General features: G+C 31.1%; 1 protein-coding gene across 1 annotated transcript in view; it reads left to right on the forward strand.

Moving 5' to 3' along the window:
• The window catches only part of LOC130897790 (potassium voltage-gated channel protein eag-like), a 39,086-nt gene extending 18,698 nt beyond the window's left edge, over window positions 1–20,388 (forward strand). Inside the window, exon 2 of the mRNA XM_057806694.1 lies at window positions 18,906–20,388. Coding sequence (XP_057662677.1) covers window positions 18,906–19,159 — 254 coding nt within the window. The 3' untranslated portion in view covers window positions 19,160–20,388. The remainder of the gene's footprint in view (window positions 1–18,905) is intronic.
• The last annotated feature ends 394 nt before the right edge of the window (window positions 20,389–20,782 follow it).

Raw genomic sequence — 20,782 nt, forward strand, 5'->3', positions numbered from 1 at the left:
ATTTCACCTTTTAGACATGAAAACGTGACCGCCATATGGTTATTATAAGAAACACGTGATTGAGTACTATAATAGAATCATTATCAAAATTTTTTGTTGATATCCACGACAATTTCTAAGTTTAATAGAATAATTATCGTTATTTCAAAGAATGAACGTCCCATTTTATAATAAAATTTTATTTATAATTAGAGCCCGTTTGTTTGAAGAAACGGCATTACACAAGACTTATAAATAATACAGAAATATTACTATTTTAAAATGTAATGGAGAATCAATACTAGACCTCTATATATGATTATATTCGAACCGTTATTTAACTTTAAACGCAGACGACGGGCTTATAAATCGCTCGAAAATATTTTCTTTCGAGTAAGATAACAATATTCACTTAAAATGCTTTTATAACCTTCTTCCTAACCGACTATAACTCTTTTCAAAGTTGAGTTGATTTATAGATTATATAATTTTTTGTATGTCCCGTGCAGGAATCTTGGATGCTTTTTACTGGCGTCAGAAACCCACGTTTTAAAAATTCATTCGAGTTGGCATTCCAACAGCTTGCTATGTCCAAATTTACATAAAAAAGCTTTATATAATGGAAGGAAATTTTATATTCAGGCATACGGTCTTCAATAAAAAATTCTCATGAAAACTAAAGGAAAATATATAAACAAGATTTTCAGAATTATGTACATTAATTTCTAGAATTATAATACTTTATTTTTACAAATATATTACAATTACAGAGGTGATTGTAAGACAGTAGGGTAGATAATTTCATGTAACTAACTACCCCACCTCATGAAAATACATGGTTGACTTGGTATTCAGGACATGATGATTTTCATTCCAGACCAGCTTCGCTAAAGGATAATTTCTAACCTAAGTTGTTTAGGCTTCAAAATCATAGTTGAACTATAATTTTGGACTTATATTTGTGACGAAGTGCGCCATGGCAAAACATAGATGCATCCATAAAAATAATAATCTGTTAAAATGAGCTGTCCAATATTATTTTATCAGAGTTAAGCTTTTTCTAGTTGTAGTTTTGTCGGTTATTAAGACGGTCTTGCAATGCAGACTCTAATTACTATCTTTCTACATGTAGATTGCAATTTTTTGTAGGTTATTGCCGTTTTCATAATTTCTCTCCAGACTGGAGCTTGCGTAGAGGATGGTTGAGCACAGTATTCTTCTTCTGCTCGCTTTTGTTTCTGTTATATTTTGCATTAGTCTTGATAACGCACCAATAACCGTTGACGTCTTTTCGTTGGTTTTCATAACATGAGAATTTTAACTTCATGTCTAGTCATAATTCCAGATACTTTAGCGTTTTCTGTGACCTTAGAGCCATGTTTTCTACTTCGAATTCAATTAAGTCTAATGTCAGTAGAATCGTTTTTTTCTGGAGCTAGTTTGAGTTTTCTTTTGTTCATCCAATAGCTGATTCCATGTATGGCAAGTTCTTTTCCGTCGCAAGCAACAATGATCGAGATCAAATAGTCAACATAGGCGATGATTGTTATTCCATCTAGAAGCTCAAGTTCAAAGCCTAGAATCTTCGAAAATAGACTAATTAGTATAGTGTAGTAGTAGATACGTTAAAGAAAATGGAAGAAACAGTAGGCACATGAATGAAGACGATAGAAGATCTAGGAATAAAAGTTAATATTATAAATTGCAAAACTAAACCAAAAATGATGAAAGAAATATGAGGAATATCTGATAATGGAAGGACAAAGAATATATAGAATAATAGGGAATAATTTTCACAAAAGATTAAAAATGGATATAGAGCTAGGGAATAGAGTAATAAAATCCAATCAAATATACTATGCCGTGAATAGTCAAACCTGGGTAATGAACAAAAAGACCCAGAGAAAATAAAAGTAGCAGAGATGAAGCAACTATTAGCAGAAGGAAAGGTAATGGACAGAATAAAAAATAAGACTCAATAATAAAAAGTGGGAGAAGCATAAAAATAAAAGAAAAAAAGTGAAGCAAAACCCATTAAATTTTGACTACAGCAAGTAGCATATGAATGAAAATTGTAAAATGTGGGGAATACTAGAAAGAAATCTAAAACCCTAATAGTCTGACACTAGAAAGAGCATAAAAAGTTTTAGAGAAGAAGGAGAATAATTTGGTTTTTACCCTATAACTTAATAGTTTTATAAAAAATTAAAAAACACCTACAAAGTTAATTGTATGATGAATCGATTAGTTTCTTTGTGTTCCATCAACTATCCGCTTTTAGAAGACAATCTGAACGAGCTTAATTATTAATGATAGTTCCACATGGCACGAGATGATTTACGATGTAGACAATTTAATTAACAATTATCGTGATAACGCGGTTCATCAGTAATAAATTAGAATGTTGTGTGGTAATTACGTGGGAGCAAATATTGAATGAAAAAGTTTTATGAGACCAAGGAAATGTGAACGTTATAGTATAGATTTACGAAAACACGGAAAATGAGAAGTTTTAGCGGCATAAAAGAATTTTTTTGTTCCCTTTGATGGTCTGTTGATATATCTACATAAGTATTGAATAAACTACTTCTATGCTCTTTATTTTACACGTTACAAAAATGATAATCATTTATATCTCATATGAACTATCTGTAGTTTTAATATAAAGAACTTTTTACAAAAGTTTATATCGTTTTGCTAAACCAAAATGTGAATATAAGAAAGATATGACATCCAGACCTTGATTGTATGAAAACATTCTTAGTAATTGAACTTTTTGTACTTGTACTGAGTGTAACAAAGTTCTCGAATATGGTAAATTATGACGCTGTTGGGATATTGACAGTAGTAGTATTTTCGCTCATAGAGATGTACGTCATGGATATGTGTGTAAAGAAGAAGGTACAGAAGAACGAAAAATATCAACTGTTCTACCGGGGAATGGAACAAAACTGAAACAACAAGCTCTGCATGATAGTTTTGCTATTACTAGTCAAATTGCTTACCAATAGTCTGGAGATGAAAGTAAACTTGTTGGTAAATCACCCCATTCAAGATATTGGTCTGTTTTCATACCCTTAATGATTAGCAGCAATTACAGTTATTAACCCAATAATGAATGATGATAAGAGGGTTGTTACTTAAGTCCATATAAAAATGTTTTTGAACAGTCAAAACATCGAATTGATGGGTCATCCACTGTATAGTCCTTGCTTGGTACCCAATGATTTCTTCTTATTAACGCGATTCAAAAATAAATTGCGAGGTCAACTTTCTACACCTGAAGAAGTGATTGATGCGTTCAAATTCCATGTTTTGGATGTACTCCAATTATTTCATAGATAATTGGTTCAAAATTATATCTCAAAAATTTATTAGAACCGTCTTACAATAATTAATGAATTATATAACTTAAAAGGGACGTTTATTAATGCCATCCATATTTTTATTGTTCTGAAAATGAAAAATTTGTTGTTACAATTTACTTTGAATTGCAATTTACCTCAATTCATATTTAAGTTACAGTAGGGAATAGTGGATCGAGTTGTCATTAGAATGATTATATTAATTAAACGTATATTATTTATAATGAATGATGGTTGAAATCTTCGATCAAGAATGACGCGACTTTTGCATTTGTAAACCTATAATTATGTGAGCGGAAGTATCAACAAGTTGGTAATGTATTATTGATTTTCATAGTCATTCATATGACTTCCGCAATAACCCACACATTGCCTACAGTGCTACCGTTTATTAATTGCATTTAACATAGCTAAAACTATAGGTTGCTTTTCCATTGTTCTGCATAATGTATGCACCAAATATTTTTCTATTTATCTTATAATTATAATGATAATATTGACAATAACTGTTCAAATAAACCAATGGTTCAAACAAAAAAACAACAACGAAATGTGATTATCTGCTAAATAAACTCTAAACAGTGATACGTGGTTTATTGAAAAGCAAATAAACAAATATACATAAGAATCTTCTAAGGAGGTTTTTAACGTTTCCACATCAAATACACTGGACTAAATTTCTCAAAATAGTTCAGTATGATTGATACACTTGATACATTTGGCCCTAACACTAATCGATGCTGAAGACTGGATTTTATCGATTATCAATAGTAAACCACACAAATGAAAAACCAATTGGAATCGTAAGATCAGAATATAATGAAATTTTATCAAAAACCTGACTCAATTCCTGCAAAATATTTAATGAATAAACAAATTCGTTATACCGGTTCTAGTACAAAATTCGGAAAGGATCAAATGGTCGAATACAGATCATGGTGATCTCAGCAGACTCTCAAGAACTATGCTTATTGAATATCGGTAACCGCGTCCAAAATGTGAATCAGAAGAATAACCATAGCACAATCTGAAGGGGAAAGAGGATTGATTGATACCTCACAAATTACACAGTATTCCAGATGTAAAAAATTCGGGAGTGATGTGACATAGAAAATAATTTTTCACACGATTCTGAATTTTCTTGCGAAATCCCCAAAAAAATTATTCCATTGTATTTAATTCAGAGGAATGTGTTGATTATTCAAATGGACATCCCCGATCAATCCACCTATTAGGAAAAATGTTATTAAGATGATTTTCTACATCATTTAGAAAGCGAGGAAAGGCTCCAACGTTCATAAACCGCTGTCTCTACGAAGGTTTAGAGCAGTGATTCTCAACCTTTTTTTTTGTTGCGGCACATATTTAACGATTTCAAAATTTGGGAGCACACAAAGAAAAAGATAAAAATTATTTACTCACTACAACACACTGCATAGTTTATGACAAAAATTTTAAATATAGGAAATAAACTAATATATACTACAATAATAAATAAACGTTTATTAAGGGATTAATTACAAGATAATAATAAAAATATTTTTAATTCGAAATTTCCGCGGGTGTAATTTGGGCGCTAACCATCCTTCTCTACCTGTCTGACCAAGAAGGGTAGATAATCCGACATGTATTTTCGGCGCTAAGAAGTGCAAGTAGGTCGAGTCTTAAAATAACCCAATAGAGGGAAAGTTGATAGATTTTTAAGTAGGTTAGGTTAGGTTAGGTTATGTAAATCTCTTATTTTATATGTAATATGTACTTTAGTACTAAATAAAAATATAAAGAAATATAAAATTTACTTTATTCTGCAGAGTGTTACAAAAATGTTGTGAGGAAACTATTAACTATTATGGGCAGAATTTTCATTTAAAAAAAGTGCAAAGTAGCCCCCTCTAACGGTAAATTTTTTCAGACCTTAAGTGATAATAGGTCATTTCTCTTATAGGAAAATCTAAAAATACAAAAATATATCTTATTATAAATGTCGGTGATTTAATAAATAACTGTATTCCATAAATCATGTACTTCAGTCGGTTAGCGCCCAAAATACACTTAGGATTGAAATGACCCTTCGGTCTTGGCGCCTAGTTTACATTAATCCTTTAGCGCCCAAATTACATCCGCCCCGAAATTTGAGCTTGATGTTTTTTGATAATTTCATTTATATTTGGTCGTAAAAATGACAATGCTACTTTCATATCGTCTTCTACATTCAACAATCTTGATCTATTTTTAGTTTTAATGTTGGCTAATGCTGAAAATCACACAAATAATATGTGGAAAATTGTAATAATATGTTTAAAGCTTTTTTGGCTATCATTGGATAATCGCATGTGATGTTAATCCAAAATGAATTAATTGATTGCGAACCCAATAAAATTTCTTAATATTTGATTTTGGAAAATAATGAATAATACTCTCCTCTAATGTTGTCAAATGATCAACAACAATTAATTTAATAGTTTTATAACTGTCTTTAGGGACTGACTCAAACTTTTCTAAAATGCCTTCCTGAGCTTTATTTTTCCATAAAGTTATTTGTTTTTTGAATCCCACCAGCTTATCCGTTGAGTTTAAGATATTTCCATTAGACCCTTGCATACTTGAATTGATGTTGTTAAAAATAACAAAAATGTCTGATAAGTGAGCCAGTTCAGTACACCATATTTTATCTTCTTACAAATGAACAAAGTCATAATTTTTATTTTGTTCAAAAAATATTTTCATTTCGTCTTTTAATTTTAGCACACGAGATATAACTTTTCCTCTGGACAACCATCTTACTTCTGTATGAAGGAACAAGGATTCGTACTTGGCTTCTATAGCTTGGCATAATTTACTAAATAATTTACTTTTTAATTGTCTTGATTTGATATAATTAACCATTTTAACACATTGTTCCACAACTATTTTCAAATCTGATGGCAAAAATTTTGTAACAAGTGCTTCTCGATGCAAAATACAATGGGTAACTAATATATCCTCATTCAATTCTTTAACATGTGCTACAAATCTTTTTAGATGTCCAGTCATAGCTGGAGCACCATCTGTACAAATGCCAATACATGACTTCCAAGAAACTTTAATTTCTTCTAAATATGAACTAATTATTTGAAAAATATGTTCACCAGTTGTAAAATCAGGTAATTCCCGACAACATAAAAATTGATTAATTGTATCATTTTCGTGAATAAACCTAACGAATGCAATTAATTGAGCATTTCCTGTAATATCTGTTGTTGTAGAGCAAAAAGAGTTTTTGCAGTATTTTATATTATTGTGACTTTTTTATTCACAATTTCTAAGCCCTTGAGTGTGTGACGGTGAATTAGGGATATTCATGAAATCGAAGGTTCTTGAAAGTGATGATAGTATATAAAACCAGAGGCTACAACCAGGGGAGGTAATAAACAATTCGATAATACAGTTAACATATCGGATTAGTGGAAAGTGAACCAAACGATGTAATCAAAAAATTAATTAATAAGTGAATGATTTAATGATAAGAATTAGTGAATAGTTTAGTGTTTAAATGCGTAATGAAAAGTCACAAATAACGATAAAAGAGCTTCGAAATCAATATTAAAACAGATATGCTAATTATGACAATTGAAGTATAGTCATTTAATGTAGAGTGTTGTCTATGGATGATAAATTAATTGGCTGAGCTTTTGTCTTATTTATATTATCCGGTGTTCCAGAACGTGCTGAAAGCTACCAACCAAAGTGTCTGGCTACTGTTGTAATTAGAAATGACATCAACGGATGACTTTACACATTTACAACGAATTGCTGCTAGTCCTAGAAAGATTTGTGATCACGCTGTACAAAACTATCAATTATTGAAAATAAGCAATACCATGAGATGATTTACTATTATCATATTTATAATTAACTATGAAAGTCGTGAATTAAGTTTAACTATAGCACAAGTTTGTTTTTACTCATATTCATTTATTTTTTTGTTATTACTACTTCATAAATTGTATTTTCTATCATACCCTTAGTACTCTTATATATATCACCAATGAAAAATATATCTTTGAATCTCAATCCGAAAACGGGATAAACTGAGATTAAACCAGATTTAACCAACTTCCCATTCCCATACGTGTGTAATATTGAAGTTATTTGAAACCGCAACATAATATATGTGATTATGTTTCTGCACGAGCCTTTGTGGCATCCTTAATAATTGCACCCTACATAGTTATCCAGTTCAAAATTTATTATTCCATCTGAAACGCGCGAATACGAATTTCAGAGCGAATAACAAATTCCATCAGGCATTTTAATAGCCACATTCAAAACTTGTGAAAAAGGGGGCAAAAAATGAAAACGTGGGTGGACTTTGAACAGCTTGGGAGCTACGTTTACAATATTTTTGATTGAAATGATTCAAACGGTGATTTCAACATTCATGAAAGTACTACTATTCATATTGTGTTTGTACTGAATACACCGTTCACATCACCACTGCACCAACACTCACGATTACACTGTTTGACGCGCGCTTAGAGACTGAGTTTACCTTTAGAATGCGAAACAAAATATTTTATATGAGTTCGCCAATACTATACATTTAGAGCTGTTTTTGAGAAGCTGGAACTCTGAGAACAAAAAAAATATTTCCAGTTGGAAAATACAACAATACTTAAATGTTATTCTAAATAAAGATACGGCACTTAACGTGAGGAATATGGGATAAAAAAATACACTTTCTCCAAGTAGTTGGTGGATACTTAGAGAGCAGCATCTACATCTTTATAATTTCAAACAAGCTCAAGAGATTTTGTCATATGGTCTACCAGTTAGATTGCATTTTTGTTAAACATTACACGATAGGTCAGCTCTTAGTCCAAATATCTTGTTTATTATCAAGGACGACTCCACATTTAAACGACAAGGTATGTTTGACTCACACTATGCAAACAAATCGAGTGATGAGTTACATTACTAACACTCACTTGGACAGCAGCCTTGGGTAACAAATTAAAAAGCCGGAAATAAATAGTGATATTTTCCTGGATTTTTTAACAATCGCTTATTCAAAATATTGAAAAATTTGAAGCTAAACGGGCGAGTTATATACTCTGGAGCTTCACCACATTTTGATAGAATCTCAGCGTGATTGGTTGAGTTGAGATTTTTATTTTATGTTCTCGGTTTTCATTTCCAGTTTCTTCTTGAGATTTTTTGTTTTATTAATATGACTATTCCATACAATTATTGATTATTACTTCATAATTTTTATTCATTATTCTTGAAAATGTATGAAACTCCATCCAAATGTTGTTTTGGCACATCGTGAAAATGTGTATACATTTTTCTCCAAAGTGGAGAAGCGTTATGAAAATTTTTTTCTTACCAAACTACCTGACCTTTTTTGAAACATTGAAACACCTTGCATAAACTTCCACCAAATACTCGTTGCGAATTCGCCAAACCTTTCAATGTATAGTATCCCCATATAATAGGATAAAAGCCTTCACCAAATATTTCACTCGCACATTAAATAGTATTTTCATGAAGTTTCCCCTTAATGTCGGACTCACACGCCATGTTTAAACAATAATAGAAAATATCGCTCATTTTTTCACACTTAATTCAACGATTTTTCTGTCTAACAAAACATTTCGATTGATCAAATTCAGTGGATTCTCTAAAACCCTAAGCATTTTGAAAGAACACACTGTTGATAGTGTGAGTGTTAGTATTGGAGTAGTGATAGAGTAAACAGTGTGTTCAGTATGAACATCATCCACAGTTCTAGAACTTTCAATTTAGTGAGAACCATTCTGAATTCATTAAAACATATCAAAATCGAAGATATGAATATAAATTGCTGAAAGCGAATGGTATGATTAACGATGCTTAGTTTATCTGGTCGGTGCTTTGACTGGGTCTTTCTCGTCTTCTTCTATTCTGCGGTTGATACATCAATGCTACCTCCGGCAACCTATCCTCATCACATCTCCGTACCAGAGCAGTTGCTTAGTCTGTATTCTCTCTGAAGTCGTGTATACTCGACCTGTTCTTCAACGTATATCTTCTGTTCTGTATATCCTGCACGATCTTCTCAAGAAGTCCATTTCCACAGCAATGACTAATGATCATGAATATGATGCAGTCACAAATGCTTCGGAGTACAACAAAGTAAGTGTAAACAGAGTCAATCATATAAGAAGCTTGGTAGATAAATCGCAGAACAGGTGTTGTATTGAAACAGTCCTGCTTGATTTGAGACTGGTTGCTAACAAACATTTGGATTCCCATACCAAACTATAAAATCATCAGTAACTATAATTTCTTATACTTTATCCACAAATCAAATGCTAATGTGTGTGATAGAGACTGGACATGGAAATATTATTGCATCCAAATAGATATTAATCCGTTTATTGATTGGCACATACTATGATCATTATTAGATTTCATCAATTTTTAATTAGAATGTAGACATTGGAGGAAAAAGTTTTTGTTATTTTTGATTTATAGCTACGATTATTGCTTCGTTAAGTAGAAGGTATCCAAATACTGGATTGAACAAAAGTAATGCTTGGCGTTGAATCAAGAGATGTCTCACAACAGCAAGCATTCATTATTAGAAAAATTATCAGAAAAAAATATACAAAAACTCATGTTGAAACTGATGGAAGTGTAGTATACGTATTATGCATGCTTAAATTAATTGAACAGTCTTCCAACCATCACCGTAAGTACTGTGGGTTGAAAATACAGTCAATGGCGAAAAACACAAAAACATTGACCTTTGAAGTCACTCAGAATCCAGAGGGTAATTACAAATATAAGTAAAAACCGTTTGATGATAATTTATAAAAGCAAAAATAATTATACGTACGAGGTCTGGCTATTTTAAAATCTAGGCTCGTTACGAAAAATGGATTTATCATAAAAATTCTCTCTCCCCTCGTCACACACCTTTCCGTACGTTTTTCCGTTGATCGAAACAGTTCTGGATGTCTTCTTTGGTGAGAGCCTTTAGGAGCTCTGCCGTTTTTTGCTTTACCGCTTCCATCGATCCAAATCGGCTCCCTTTCAAAGCAGATCTTTTTCTAACCTGTGAAAGAAATCTGAGCAGACCCGTTGACTCAAGAGCTTTTGTTCAAGAGTCAGATTTTTTGGTACCAACTTCACACAGACTTTTGTCGTTTGTAATTCGTCGTGGAAATTTTTTTCCGTTTCTCTATCGGCGTTTGCAGCCTCAGCAATAATCCAGATATTTAACCTTTTCACTGCGACGCCCTTCTAAAGTGAGGTCAGTGAAGCTCTCCCGGCTTTGCCCCATTTTAGTAGGTCTAGACGAATGTTCTTTCCTTGCGGACCATCTCTAAAGTCGCCGCAAGCTTTTCAACATCTGACTACTGCAACTGATTAAAATAGTCCCATAAACATTTTAATGGATTTCATAAATTATTGATAAAGTAATACTAGCAATGAGAAGTCAAACCTCGTATAACGTTCAAATTTGTCTTCTTTAAGCGAAGGTGACGAAGCAAGGCGATAACAGTTCTGTTTGTCTTCAAGGGCGTGACTCTATAAACATTTATTCTCATGAATCGATAATAAGGGAAAAGGTAAAACAAATATTATATTGAGAGCACTTTCAGTGTGATTATGGAACATTATAGAACAGAATGGGCGCTACAAACTCAGCAGGCTGTGGAGCGGAGGCCATGTTTCGAAGAGCTTCAAATTGCTAGGTAATGGAAGCGGAAAAATTTTTTGATTCGACTGTTCTGTGATCGACCGTAAACTTGTAGCCTTTTTTAGAAGAAAAATGCTTAAATTCGTTTATGAAGATGAGAAAATTTAATTGGAGCTGCATGAATCAAACTCTATAATTTTGTTTTGAATGATTTTGTCCATTTCCATATAACTAAAAATAGTCGAAATACCACCAAATTCACTATCTGTAGCACTTGTTCAGTTCAATAAAAGCAAACAAAATACCCTTCATGTTCGTCATAAACTAATATCGAAAAATGCACAGACGAAAGAGGGGGATAAATGGCATTCAATCTCAGGTTTGCAACTAACTTTCATTTTATTCAATTATCACTAAATAGTGTCCACCTGATAGCGATGATTTTTTTACTGTAATAAAAATTAGAAATTCCGATTATAAACTGATCTGTAAATTTTTTATGAAGATCTAAATGTTGATTCCAAACAACTTCTCTCAATAAATGTTTTCTATTTTTGCCTTTACGAAAGACTGGATTTTTCGGGAAATTTTCGAGGCGTTGAACCTCAAAAAATAAAAATTGCAATAAAGAATTTTAACAAGTCATTCCACCTACACGTGTGCATTATATGTTGGCCATTATGATACTAAATTATGATAAAATATTTGTGATTTGAGTGACGAAACAAAATATAAGTTTGATTTCATTCCTGTTTTTGATTGAAAAATCATCAACAGAAGCTATTTTGACAGAAATAACAATTTTCATTCATCTGACCAGCTTACTCAGTTGAACAAATAATTCATTAGTACATTTGACTTTGTTAAACTATTGTTTCTAGTTTTTCCAATTGTGTGGAAAGTAATTTATAAAGAATTGTGAATCCATTCATTATACTTATAGTATTATGACCTTTTGTGAAAGCTACAAAAAGAACTATAAAATTCAATCGGCGACGAAAATTCCACCAAAATCAAACTGTCATCTATTATATGTTAATATCAGCTGCAGGTTTCAATCAATCCCGAAAATAGCCGCCTCACATCCAACAAACAACGTATATATTGATTAGTCCTAGTTGTGAACGGAAAACTGAGTTTTTCTGTTTCCCTAGAAATCAAATGACGACGATTGGCCTACTTTCTACATTTTCATTATTCAAAAATTTTCTTTCTTTCACACAACAACTATCGCTTGCGTTTATCGACATAATACGGCAAGCTGCAGCTTCAAACCTCAAATAAGTTGTATATATAAAGTTTGTGAGCTATTTTAAGAACGGTGAATGACCTCCTTCCGTTTGAATGCAAGCCGCGAATTGAGACGAAGCTTTAAACAGGAAATACGGATGAAATTACAAGGGATGGAACCTAATCTTTATCGATATATCTTTTAGAGCTGGCTCTTGAAATAAGCTGAAGTTATGTTAGAGCAGCGCTGAAATTTAAGTTGAAATCGTAGCTAGTTTTCCAGACCATTTAATATATGTGGAATATTTTTTGTTATAGAATATATAGAATATATAGAATAAACAAAGGAATGGAAAGTGTAATTTCACAATCAAACGTAATCTAAAATAATAAAACACAATAATATGCGTGATTAGTAAGAAATATTTCTGATCGGAACGTAAAATTATCAAAGAGAGCAATATCATTGAAAAAAAAAAAGAACCTTTGAAGAGGATGAAAAATTTGAGTTTGTACTTTAAACATTAAGTAATTACAAAGTTTCGGGTTTTAATGTCAGACCAAGTACTGGAAAACAAGCACAGAAATCAAGTAAAAATTTTTCAATATAATGAACACCTTCATGATTATAGCATCATACCACTTCGGCCTTCTCAATCATTTTATTCAACGTTCAACATTCAACAAAATGGGCGTAAATGGAGAAATAGAGACTCAAATATGAGATCACCAATATAGAATTGAAAAAAAGTACCATGGAACTAATAACGGTATTAAAACTTTTATTGCAGTTAGGAATATTCAGAGTGTTCCAGGACTTAATGCAAAAAATTCGAAAGTGAGTAGATGACGTGAAAATAATGTTGTGATACTATTTTCTTGTCGATTTTTCATACTACCCATTATTGTTGAGTTATAGGCATTTGAAATTCCGAACTTAGAACTTATATTTAAGTATATTCTCTAAATTATATATTCGAACATTATGAATAATGTCCCTGTAGTAATGTAGCAGGCCTAACTCTTATAATTTATCTAAATTCTTTGGTTACTTTCAATTTCGTTCTGTTCACTATCACTGTTCATTATAAACTAAACTGTCCTAAACCAACTCGTTGATATAGCCAAACGAATTTCCCAAAAATTCTAGAAAATAAAGAAACAAAACAAATAAATAAATAGACCTAGTTCAAAAGAAACAATGTAAACAAATCGCCTGCAATGAACGAATTTCGCGTATATCAACCTTATATCAAACGTGCCGAATTTTAGAATACCACTACAACCAGACAGGACCGGCTCTAGAGCCCATATCGTGCATTGGGTCTTTTCCCTCTAGCTTGGGTCAAGATATGCCGAATTTAGAAGAAATGAGAGGTGGAAGTTCACTGCTGTAATTGAAAGATGTGTAGAAACAAGTGAAATTATAGAAAATCGATTTACTTTTCTTTAATGAAAGTATCCATAAATTCATGTCTATCGAGTCTATATCTGCAGAATATTTTTAATCAAATTTATATTGAAAATGGCAGTTAATTGACGCATCCTTCGCCGTCTACGATGTTATTCAGACAGACGGTCGGTTTCGTGATTGGGAATGTGACTGCAATATAAAGTATTTAACTCAGCCGGGATGTAATATCTCGAAGCAAAAAAGCCACTGCCTCCGAGACTATTAGATATGTAAATTAACTAATTTCTAGGAAAAAAGTTTCGAAAGTAATTTCGAAATCATATTTTTCAAAAATAGTTTACTTGCTCTTATTAAAGAAATTGATATATACGAAGTTTTAGAGCTTGATTGCTCCTTCACGATATTCATGCTACAACTTCAAGTTCGTGGTAAATAAATAAATATAATTGAAGTTATTCGTGTGTATTGCAATATATCAAACATTCCGTATAATACATTATTTCAACTATTGAAACATTCTTTCAAGAATTAACTATGCAATATAACACCCATACGTGACTTAATAGTTCGTTCTGTAAGTACTTGAGTTCAATCAATTTGCCATTAGTGACCTTACGTGAGCTTCTGAAGGTCACTGGCCAATATAAAAGATACTTATCTCTTACTCAATTTCCTCTGATATGGCAAAATAACAGTTGAAACCACAAGATTTATTGAACAAAAAGTCCATTGATTCTTTGGTTCTAAGTATAGAAGTCAATCAAATGAATACAGTGAAAAGAATATTTAACCTTTATTTGATTTCTCTAGGACACTTTTATGTTTTTGAAATATAGATAAAATTGACGTTTCGACTTTTCTTTATCAAAATATGATTGACACTTTCATCATGAATATCAAAATAGGAATAAAATCAAACTAGAACGTTGTTCTAATAAGAAAAATTAATTTTTCCTTGGTCCTTATATCTCAAATATAGAGCAGTAATCAATTAAATTATTTGTAGTTTTATTAGAATTTACAAAATTCTATAAATTCTATAAATTCTATAAATTTTACTTTTTTATCATTTATAGCTTTTTCGTTCTTATGAATGTGAACCTTTTCTAAAAATTCTCTTTTTCGTGTATTAGATTCAAGGATTTTTGAATCTTTATAATTGAATTTATATTTCATGGGTCGTTAATGCAGTTCTATTTTTTTATCGTATTGATGACCTCTTTGTCTGTTTTCTAAATAATGAGATGTCTGCCCTATGTACACAATTAGTACAAGGCACTCGATATATAATATTACTTCTTCCGTTTTTTGATGTTTTGGATTTTAATTTAGTGGAATATTTGGATAATGTATTATGTCCTTTATGACTTATACCAATATCATATTTATTGAAATAATTCGATAGTTGTTCGAAAAGTCCTGGTACATATGGTAAGAAAAAATGTTTTATGTTTTGATGTTTTGTTTCTGTTTTGGTTTTTAATTGATTGTAGTAGCTTTTTGAATAGCTAAGCATCTAAATTCAGGGTCTGATAGTTTGATCAGCCAAAATTATTATCACTGATCTCTTTTGTGACATAGGATGACACGAATTGAAGCTTAAATTTATATTAAGAAGTCCAATTCACGTCAATAGATAATGTAAATAAAATTTCCGGTACGTCTGGCCTTTGCGATGACTATAAATAAATCGCAAGGCCAGTCGTTGTAAGTTTGCGGAATCAACTTAGAATTTCCCTGTTTCGCGCATGGGCAATTATACACAAAACAGAACAAGTAAATAACATCATGTGTAATTAATCAAAAATAATAATACAACTTCATTCATACCAAGCATTTTTTATTTGTTATAATAAAAAAAGGATTCCTTTCGTTTGTTTTAAATTTTTTTCATACAAAAGTCATACATTGAGGTAGTACAAAGTCTGCCGGGTCAGCTAGTTCCATATAAATATGTATGTGTATGTAATTGTCCCATTACTCATATTCAATTATATCAAAAATACAAAAGCTCACTAACATTTACAATTAGATAAAAATGTTTTTTTTTACGTTCAAATTAGTCCAAGGTGAAATAATTCCTTCTTTCATATCATTCGAAATTTCGAACAATAACTTCTATAAAACTAGAAATAAAATGAACACAATTGAAAAAAAAATGTATTATTTACATTTAACAAAACGTACATCATTAATTCGGTAGCTGAGCTCGGGCAGAGGAAACTGATCGATTTTTAGTTGGCAATGAAAATATGAATTGGTGCCAATATATTAAAATTTTTCTAAAAAAAAAGGATCAGAAAAAGAACAATAAAACAAAGTAGAACAGCTAAAAAGATGATTTTGGTTAACCCTTAAAAAATCCACTGGACATTCTGAATCTGAATTTCTTATACACAAATAAAAAATATGATATTCCGAAGAGTTGACAAACAAGTAGCCTAATACAATATAAGCTTGTAATTTGGAATAAATTCAACAATTCAATCACAATTTTTTTTCTTAAATTATTGGGACTCGTCGCTTTTTCACGGTCAGTAAAAACGTGATCTGATTTAAATAGATAACATAGTCGGTGGTTTTCTTAATGGCAGTACTGTTATTTTCATGGTATCTCTTTTTACAGATGCTTTGAAAAATATCATCAATTATTGTCGAAAAAGATATCATTGATTATGTGTTATTAAACTGTAATATACAATAATGAAGTTTTACTAAGTATTAGACATGAATATTGAGCAAGAGCAAAAATGAAAGTCACATAGATAATCAGAAAAGAATTTTGAAATCTATGCAAATATAGCAAAGTACAGTGAACAATAATTTAGAAAAAATGAGAATGTAAGAAAACCAAGTACGCCTCAAAAACTGCTCATACAGAGGTCGGTTCAGGCCAAGCTATCTAAAAATCGGGCATGTATCAATGCGGGAAGACTCGTATTGTAAGAAAATATTTTGAAGACAGAAATTTAATTATGCTGAAATCAGTCAGAATTATAAGCGTTGATTCTTAAAGTCCATAAATTGCATTCTCACAAACTCATAATCCTACAAGGACTCCTAAAAGATTATCATAATTAATGTTTACCGATCCGTTAACAAATTATAATAATTATAATAAGACATTAACAATATTGTAATACAAGTGCTGCGTGAAAAGTTACCGATCTCAACCTAACTATGTCGCCACTAATCAATATAAGCCTTCTTGAACGCCTAGCTTCTGTTTGAAGATCGTATAAGTGAGTATTCTTTGAAAATGGGAAAAACTTATATAGAGTTGTCATTGAATATTTATTTTTGAAAGATAGTGCGCCTACCAAATAAAAGAAAACACACAGCACTATAATTCACGACTATGAAATTCAGGGCAGCTGAATTGACAGTCGGGATAGTCAAAAACTGCCACTACCAGCTGCATTATCAGAAATTGAGGCTATAATGTCTGTGGAGGCTATCGACATATCAAAAGAACGCATTTGCCATATAATGACTGAAGAATTATGGACGTGTAAACTATCCGTGTATATATATATTTCCCAGGCGTTATTGATTCAGTTTAAGCAAAATTAGTCGGATTTTTAGCGTCGACTTATGACAGTAGATCAAATTTGGATCCAACACTACACTCTTGAAATGGAAAAAGCCGTCAAAACAGTGAAAAGGTGAACCTGCTTTGAGAAAGGCAAAGAAGATTTTATTAATATCTAATATATATTCAGTATCCGCATTATTGCTAAATAAAGTAAAGAAAAAAACTGCAGAAACAGAAAGTTCTTTTCCATCAGGATAACGCACCTTCGCACTCTTCAGTTATCATCATTGTTCAAATTCACGAAGCTCACTTCGAATTGAATGTCCGCCGTATTCTTGCATTTACGACTTTTGTCTGTTTTCTCTCGATTTGTTAAATAATATTAATTGATAGACCATCTTCATGTGTCACATTTCCCAAATAAGTAGGAACCTTCAATTGCATTATTTCTTCAATTTATTAATTCTATCTTATCGGCTGTTTCGTCCGATTTAGCCTTTTCCTTATATTCGAATATATTTCAAGAATTTTCCAAATTTTTTTGAGATTATATGATTATTTAATGCAGTTCTATTTATTTGAATATTTTGTTGGCATTTAAATATATTTTATGAATATTAAATTGTCTGCCCTATATAGACAGCGCCACAATCCTAAGGTATTTGATATATGTATAAGATTAGTTCATTTTTTAGGTATTTCAGATATTAACTTAGTGAAATATTGCAATTATGTATAGCCTTCGCCGAATTTCATAATTCCACTACAACTGGACATGATCGGTCCAGAGTCCATATCGCGGACTTGTTCTTGATGATTTATCTTAAGTTTAAGTCTCTTTTCAAAAGAAATCAGCTTATAATAAAATTTGACGTTTGACCTACTTCGGTCTGTATGACAATTTGAGTATCTAAATTAGATAAAAATAAAATCAAAATAGAATTCGGCTTTAACAAGCAAAATTAATTATTCCTTAGTTGAAGTTTGAAAAATATTGTTACGAACAGCAAGCTGAACGGTGTCTTATGCCGGCCCTGTCCAGCTACAATGGAATTTTAAAATTTGATGAAGGCATATATGGCGGTATTCGTTTGATGTCTGAGTATGAACATTTTTTGATAGCAAGCCGTTTATTTACATTATTTCTTTTGAATAATTTTCAGGAAGGTCTATTTATTTATTTTTTTTGTTTGTTTTTGCTTTAAATGTTCTAATTCTTTTGGTATAGGCATAAAATTATATAATGGAGCGCAGTTAGTAAGTTTTAAATAAATAGTCGCAGTGAAAAGAACGAATTAGTAAAAGTAGTCGCAGATATGATTTAAGTGATATTTATTAGTAAATTATTGTTAAGTTAAGTGTATTGTATAGTGTGTAAATAAATTAAGAACGTTAATGACAGTGTTTATTAATCCACCTCATGAATAGAAAAAGTGCAAATAAATGCGAAGAAGCTTTACAATACGTAGAATATTTAACTACATTTTAAATTGGTATTGAGTAGCTTCATGTTTAGTAGAGACGTTAGCACTATTGTATGTTTAAATATAATCATATAATAAAAATCACATTCAATTTTATTTTCTAGATCTATCTAGGATAATAAATATCCATTGATTTGGCCATTACTCTTGATATAATTAATAAAATTGATTGAACTATATTTCAACAGAATTCTAAGTAGATTATTGATGAAGTTCTTTTTTGTTTCAGCGGATAGTAGTTTTTTATTGGCGAACGCGCAAATAGTGGATTATCCAATTGTCTATTGCAACGAGTCCTTCTGCAAAATATCCGGTTACAATAGGGCGGAAGTGATGCAGAAGTCTTGCAGATGTGCCTTCATGTTTGGTGAACTGACCGATAAAGAGACAATCAGCAGAGTGGATCACGTGCTCGAGCACCAGCTTTACGATCAGTTCGAAATACTTTTGTACAAGAAAAATAGTAAGTATTCCATGTTATAAGCTTAAACTCCTATTTTCAGATATTATGATTCATTTGTTATTTCTTATGTAAATGGAGCTTAATTCTTAATTAATGTCTATGGGCTGTTATAGCAGCTTTAAGCTTTTTATCGTACACTATAATAATTGTTTGTTCATAAATGTGAGGTTGAGAATGTGTGTGAAAAATGCTGAACGTCTTTTTGTATAAATTTCTTGATCACTATTTGAATATTTATCGATAATTCTAGCAATTTCATAACACCTCAATAATTTCATAGATCTTTTTGGAAAACTGAACCAGTTTCTTCAGATTCCGGATATTGTTCAGACGCACGAGTAAGATTTTCGTGGCGACTGTATTTGACTATGCTATTTTGTGAATCTACCCAAAATAAGTCGAAAATGCGGGATAAAATTTTTCGATATCTCGCTTCGTTTTCGAGATATCGATACTTGTAGCTGGAAAAATCTATTTATTATTATTTGTATTTGTTACAAACTGTTTATAAAATGTCTAGTATATTTAGATACGGCCCAACTGCACCTACGCCATATGTATATTTCTAAGATATTTAAACACATTTTTTTATTTATTTATTATAGAAATGAGTTATACATAGACATACTACTTAACCTAACCTAAATAACTAACTTTTGAAAGCATTCAGATCGTACTTTTTGCTCAAAATAGGATATTTTTACATTATTTTTTTTTATTTTATGAGTAATGAAAAACAACCGACAATTCTTTATGAAAAACATCAAATTACTCATGTATTCATCGTATGTTAAGTTATATTCATCACAGAGTGATGAAAGTTATCAAAAATGGCTCATTTTGATATAAAAATCTGTTTTTTTCAATATAATTTTGGATTATTAGGGTAAATAACATGAAAATTAAATAAAAAATCTTTTGTTTATTAAATTACAAGATTGATATTGAATTTGAAGTGATAAAATATTCATTTTAAAGCGAATTTTAAACTGACGTTTGATTATAACTTCAAGTATCGATATCTCGAAAATGAATCGAGGTATCAAAAAATTTTATTCTTCATTTTCGATTTATTTTGGCCTAATTAAGCTAAATCACGACGCCACAGAAATCGTACTCTTCCCGATTAAAACAATGTTTTGATTACTCCATTGACTGTCCGTAATTTTTGACAATTTTCAAGGAAATTGGAGTATTTCCACATTATAAACACAAAATACATATTTCATCTTGTATAACTACGCAAAAATTATATCAAAACATTTCTATAAACACATGATTATAATATATTTATTAACTGGGTTTACAAGAACTAATAACGATATTAATGAAAAAAATAGACTACAAAGTCCTCATAAGCCCAGTTCTGAGTTATGAATCGGAAACTTGGACAATAGCGAAGGTTATAGATGGAAAATACCTGGACAAATTGCGAGGAGAAAATAAAGGCGCAGTGGAAAAAAATAACCAGTGGAGGATACGTCACAATAAACAACTTGATATCTGATAGGAAATCACAAACATGGTCAAGTACATAAGACTTTGGCGAGGTTGCGATGAATCATATGAAAAGGATCGAGAAAGACTCAATTCCATAAAAGAACATAGCAAGGCGTGGGAGATTGAGGCAAAAAAAATTGAAT

The sequence above is a fragment of the Diorhabda carinulata genome, chromosome 9 (assembly GCF_026250575.1).
Source record: "Diorhabda carinulata isolate Delta chromosome 9, icDioCari1.1, whole genome shotgun sequence".
Lineage (NCBI taxonomy): Eukaryota > Metazoa > Arthropoda > Insecta > Coleoptera > Chrysomelidae > Diorhabda > Diorhabda carinulata.